General features: G+C 51.1%; 1 protein-coding gene across 1 annotated transcript; it reads left to right on the top strand.

Moving 5' to 3' along the window:
- The first annotated feature begins 373 nt into the window (after positions 1–373).
- Positions 374–4,512, top strand: LOC116967754 (TNF receptor-associated factor 5-like). Its single transcript, XM_033014362.1, has 5 exons — positions 374–390; positions 817–868; positions 1,093–1,197; positions 2,327–2,491; positions 4,411–4,512. Exons 1-5 carry the CDS (start codon positions 374–376, stop codon positions 4,498–4,500), a joined length of 429 nt encoding a protein of 142 aa, XP_032870253.1. The 3' UTR covers positions 4,501–4,512.
- The last annotated feature ends 1,160 nt before the right edge of the window (positions 4,513–5,672 follow it).

Raw genomic sequence — 5,672 nt, 5'->3', positions numbered from 1 at the left:
GAGTTACTCCAGCATTTTGTGTCTATCTTCAGTCTAAGTTCCTTCCCTACACATTAGGTTTAGTTAGGTTTAGAGATACAACGTGTACACTGGCCCTTCGGCCCACCGGTTCCATGCTGACCAGCGATCGCCCAGGGTCGGGCACCATCCCTGGAGAAAAGGAATATATGTGCTGTTTTGGCTCGAGACCCTTCTTCAGCCTGAGGGTCAGGGGAGAGGGAAATGAGAGATACGAGAAGGTACGCAACAAATGGATGAAAAATATGCTAAAAGCAACGATAATCAAGGAAAGATGGAGCCCACAATGGTCCATTGTTGGCTGTGGGGAAGGTGATAACGAGCGGTACAAACAGTGAAACTCAGCTGGACGACAATGAAACTAGCACGAGGGTGAGAGTGCGATGATTAATGCGGGTGTCACGGGTTACGGGGAGAAGGCAGGAGAATGGGGTTAGGAGGGAGAGATAGATCAGCCATGGCGGAGGAGACTCGATGGGCCGAATGGCCTAATTCTACTCCTGAGAGAGAGGAAAAGCAAGGGTTACATGAATTTGGAGAATTCAATATTCTGCGAAATATGAGGTGCTGTTCCTCCAATTGGCGCTGGTCCTCACTCTGACAGTGGAGGAGGCCCAGGACAGAGAGGTCAGTGTGGGGATGGGAGGGGAGAGTTGAAGTGTTTGGTAACTGGGCGTTTGTACGTGACTATAGACAACTGCATCTCCACACAGAGACGTCACCAGCAGGTCAGATGCCAACTCCGGGGGGGAGTTTGATTGCAGCTTCTTATTCATTTTTAACCTGGTTTACTTGTAGGAATCCAGGGCACGTTTGTCCAGTGGACCAGGAGCTCCTGTATAGCACCAAGGTGACCGATGGGGAGGGGGGGTGATGGGGAGGGGGGGTGATGGGGAGATGGGGAGGGGGGATGGGGAGCGGTGAGGGGGGGGGAGGGGGAGGAGGGGAGATGGGGAGGGGAGGGGGTGAGATGGGGAGGGGGGTGAGGGGATGGGGAGGTACTTGGGTCAGGTGCTGAGGGGTTTTGCCCACTGCCACTCCAGCCGTTAAGACCACCTCACTGACTTCCCACAGGTGTTCATTGACAACTGCTGTCGAAAGGAGGTGATGGGACTGTGGGTTTACTGCAGGAACCACAAAGTTGGCTGCAAAGTACAGATACCGCTGGGCGCCCTGGAGGTGAGAACTGGCTTAGAAGGGCCTCGACCCGAAACGTCACCCATTCCTCTTCTCAAGAGATGCTGCCTGTCCCGCTGAGATTATGCCCCTGTCCCACTTAGGAAACCTGAACGGAAACCTCTGGAGACTTTGCGCCCCACCCAAGGTTTCCGTGCGGGGGGTGGGTGGTGGGTGGTGAAATCTGTGCATAGAGGCCATGGGAAAGTGATGCAAGCGAAGGGTTTTTTACTTAACATTGGAGAAGCCAATGTTGATACCATCGTGTTGCAAGCTGCCCAAGGGGAATATGGCGTGCTGTTAATTTCCCTCCTCCTCTTCTCTCCTTATCTGACACTATCTTGTCCGCTGTTCATCTCTAGTCTTCGTCACCTACTCCACCCATCGCTTCATGTTTCACTCTCCCCTCTCCCCTCTTCATCTGACGTCCTCTAGTCTCCTTCTCATGTGGGGTTGGAGTCAGTGCGATGGGGTTGGGGCTCATTGGGGTGGTTGTCTAAGGTTGGAGTTGGGCTGGGGTCAATGATGTGGGATTGGGTGGGGATCTGTGTGGTGGCATTGGGTTGTGTTGTGTTGGGTTGGGTTGGGTTGGGTTGGGATCTGTGTGGTGGCGTTTGTGTTGTGTTGGGTTGGGTTGTGTTGGGTTGGGTTAGGTTGGTTAGGGTTGGGTAGGGTTGGGTTGCAAGGTTTGGGTTGGGATCTATGTGGTGACTGTGGATCAGCATTGTGGGGTCGGGTGGGATTCGGTGTGTGGGTGGGGGGGTTGTGATGGGGTCCGTGTGGTGTTGCTAATGGGTCATTCTGGTGAGATGGGTTAGGGTCAATATTGGTGGGGATGGGGTGCGGTCAGTGAGATGGGCTTGAGTTGAGGTCATTGTTGGTGGGGATGGAATGGGGACAGTGTGGTGGGTTTGAGTTGGGGACAGTGAGGTGGGTTTGAGTTGGGGTCAGTGTGGTGGGGATGGGATGGGGTTGGAGTGAGACATTGTTGGGTTTGGGGTCAGTGTGGAGAGGATGGGTGGGGACCTACACTGATCTTGGTTTCACTGCTGTGGGCTGTGTTTGAGACTGAGGTTCTATCTAGCACATGGACATTCACCATGATTTATGGTCTTTGCTCCCCCCCCCCCAGGGCCATCTGAAGACCTGTTCCTTCCAGCGAGTCCCATGCTCGCGGCCTGGCTGCTCCGAACTACTTCTGCAGCAGGACCTGAGGGACCATTTAAACCTCAACTGTCGACAGCGGGAAGTGAAGTGTGAATACTGCCAGATTGAAACTACTGTGGCTGAGCTAAAGGTGATGAGACTCAACGCTTGTCCAAGATTCAGTTCCTGCACACACTCACATTCCTGGAAATGGATTAAAAAAATGTAAATCGCTGTGGTCATAGAGTCACAGATTGATACAGCGTGGAAACAGGCCCTTCGGCCCAACTTGCCCACACCGGCCAACATGTCCCAGCTACACTAGTCCCACCTGCCTGCACTTGGCCCATATCCCTCCAAACCTGTCCTATCCACGCGGTCACAGGGAGAATGTGCAAACTCCACACACACACACGCCCACACACACACCCATATACACGCACGCACACACACACACCCACATACACCCACATACACGCAGACACACACACACACACACACACACCCATATACACGCGACACACACCCCACACCCACACCACACACGCACGCGCCCACACACCACAACACACACACACACACACACACAACACACACACTCACACACACACACACACACACCCACACACACACACACACACACACACACCACGCACACACGCACACACCATCCACCGAACCACACACCACCCCACCACACCCTACACGACAGACCACACACACCACACCCCACGCACGCACACACACACACACACACACACACACACACACACACACACACACACACGCACACACACACACACACACACAAATAAAGTCTGAAGAAGGGTTTCGGCCTGAAACGTTGCCTATTTCCTTCGCTCCATAGATGTTGCCGCACCCACTGAGTTTCTCCAGCATTTATGTCCACCTCACCAATAAAATTGACTATGACGTTGCCTTTGGATGCCATAAAAAATCCCAAAGTCCACAATACAATCTTGACAGTGCATAGAATGTCAGAGTTGCTGAGGCTCATGTTGTGAAATGTTCAAGAGCCTTATTGTGGGAAAGAAGGCGTACGATATCCAAGCCTTGCGTAGGAAGGAACTGCAGATGCTGGTTTGTACAAAGTGCTGGAGTAACTCAGCGGGACAGGCAGCATTTCTGGAGAGAAGGAATGGGATGCTTCTGGTCTGTACCCTCCTGCTGCCTCACAGCGCCAGAGACCCGGGTTCCATCCCGACTACGGGTGCTGTCTGTGTGGAGTTTGTACGTTCTCCCCGTGACCCGCGTGGGTTTTCTCCAAGTGCTCTGGTTTCCCCCCACGTACAGGTTTGCAGGTTAATTGGCTTCTGTAAATTGCCTATGTTGTTGTGTAGGAAGGAACTGCAGATGCTGGTTTAAACCGAAGATAGACACAAAATGCTGGAGTAACTCAGCGGGACAGGCAGCATCTCCGGAGAGAAGGGGTGGGTGATGTTTTGGGTCGAGACCCTTCGTCAGAATGGGGATCGCTGGTCGGCGTGGTCTCGGTGGGCTGGAGGGCCTGTTTCCACGCTGTATCTCTAAAACTAACCCTAACTTTTACTAGAATGTTGCCTGGGTTTCAGCAACTAAGTTCCAGAGAAAGGTTGAACAAGTTAGGTCTTTATTCTTTGGAGCGCAGAAGGTTAAGGGGGGACTTGATAGAGGTCTTTAAAATGATGAGAGGGATAGACAGAGTTGACGTGGATAAGCTTTTCCCACCGAGAGTGGGGAAGATTCAAACAAGAGGACATGACTTGAGAATTAAGGGACAGAAGTTTAGGGGTAACATGAGGGGGAACTTCTTTACTCGGAGAGTGGTGGCTGTGTGGAATGAGCTTCCAATGGAGGTGGTGGAGGCAGGTTCAATTTCATCATTTAAAAATAAATTGGATAGGTATATGGACGGGAAAGGAATGGAGGGTTATGGTCTGAGTGCAGGTAGATGGGGCTAGGGGGGAATAAGTGTTCGGCACGGACTGAGTGGCCTGTTTCCGTGCTGTAATTGTTATATGGTTAAATCCAAAAATTCCACTTTGGCATCAATCTGCCTTTTTGTTTCAGAAACATGAAACCAGTGAGTGTCTGTCATCTCTGATCACCTGTCCGAAATACTGTGGGAAACAACTCCATCGAGCTGAGGTAGGCTGTTAGCAAACTGGGTGGGTGAAGATGCCAGTCACAATCTTGTTCAGTTTAGTTTATCGTCCCGTGTACCGAGGTACAGTGAAAAGCTTTTTGTTGCGCGCTAACCAGTCAGCGGAAAGACAATACATGATTACAATCGAGCCGTCCACAGTGTACAGATACATGATAAGGGGAATAACGTTTAGTGCAAGGTAAAGCCAGCAAAGTCCCATCAAGGATCAGTCTGAAGAAGGGTTATGGCCCGAAAACATCTATGGAGCGAAGGAAATAGGCGACGTTTCGGGCCGAAACCCAAAGGAAATAGGCAACGTTTCGGGTCGAAACCCGAAGGGTTTCGTCCCGAAACGTTGCCTATTTCCTTCGCTCCATAGATGCTGCTGCACCCGCTGAGTTTCTCCAGCACTTTTGTCTACCAAAGTCCGATCAAGGATGGTCCATTAGTAATTCAGGACCGATCTCTGGTTGTGGTAGGATGGTTCAGTTGCCTGATAACAGCTGGGAAGAAAACTGTCCCTGAATCTGGAGGTGTGTGTGTTCGTTTTCACACTTCTGTACCTCTTGCCCGATGGGAGAGGGGAAACATAGAAACATAGAAAATAGGTGAGGGGGAGGCCATTCGGCCCTTCGAGCCTGCACCATTCGCCATTCAATATGATCATGGCTGATCATCCAACTCAGTATCCTGTACCTGCCTTCTCTCCATACCCCCTGATCCCTTTAGCCACAAGGGCCACATCTAACTCCCTCTTAAATATAGCCAATGAACTGTGGCCTCAACTACCTTCTGTGGCAGAGAATTCCACAGATTCACCACTCTCTGTGTGTGAAAAAAAAATGTTTTTCTCATCTCGGTCTTAAAAGATTTCCCCCTTATCCTTAAACTGTGACCCCTTGATTATGCTGCTGGCCTTGCCTTGATCCCCACAAGGGAAGATGGGTTAAAGTGATGTAGAAATATCAGCCTTGGGGGGGGGTGGGGGTTGCGGGGGGGGGGGGGGCAGAAAAACAAGTTGTTGACACGGAGCAGGTAGGCTGATCACAGGAAGTTTATCTTCTCACGATAGGTAGCGTCATACTCTTGGTCGGAACCGGAGATGAGATTATTTTCATTAGTAGTAACTCCTACACATTGTTCTGCCCAACCCGTCTTGTTTTGGATTTTAATAACTTTAGTTTTT

Source organism: Amblyraja radiata, chromosome 41 (genome assembly GCF_010909765.2).
Source record: "Amblyraja radiata isolate CabotCenter1 chromosome 41, sAmbRad1.1.pri, whole genome shotgun sequence".
NCBI lineage: Eukaryota > Metazoa > Chordata > Chondrichthyes > Rajiformes > Rajidae > Amblyraja > Amblyraja radiata.
The sequence above is the reverse complement of the archived record's forward strand: the minus strand, read 5'-3'. Positions and strand labels throughout refer to the sequence as shown.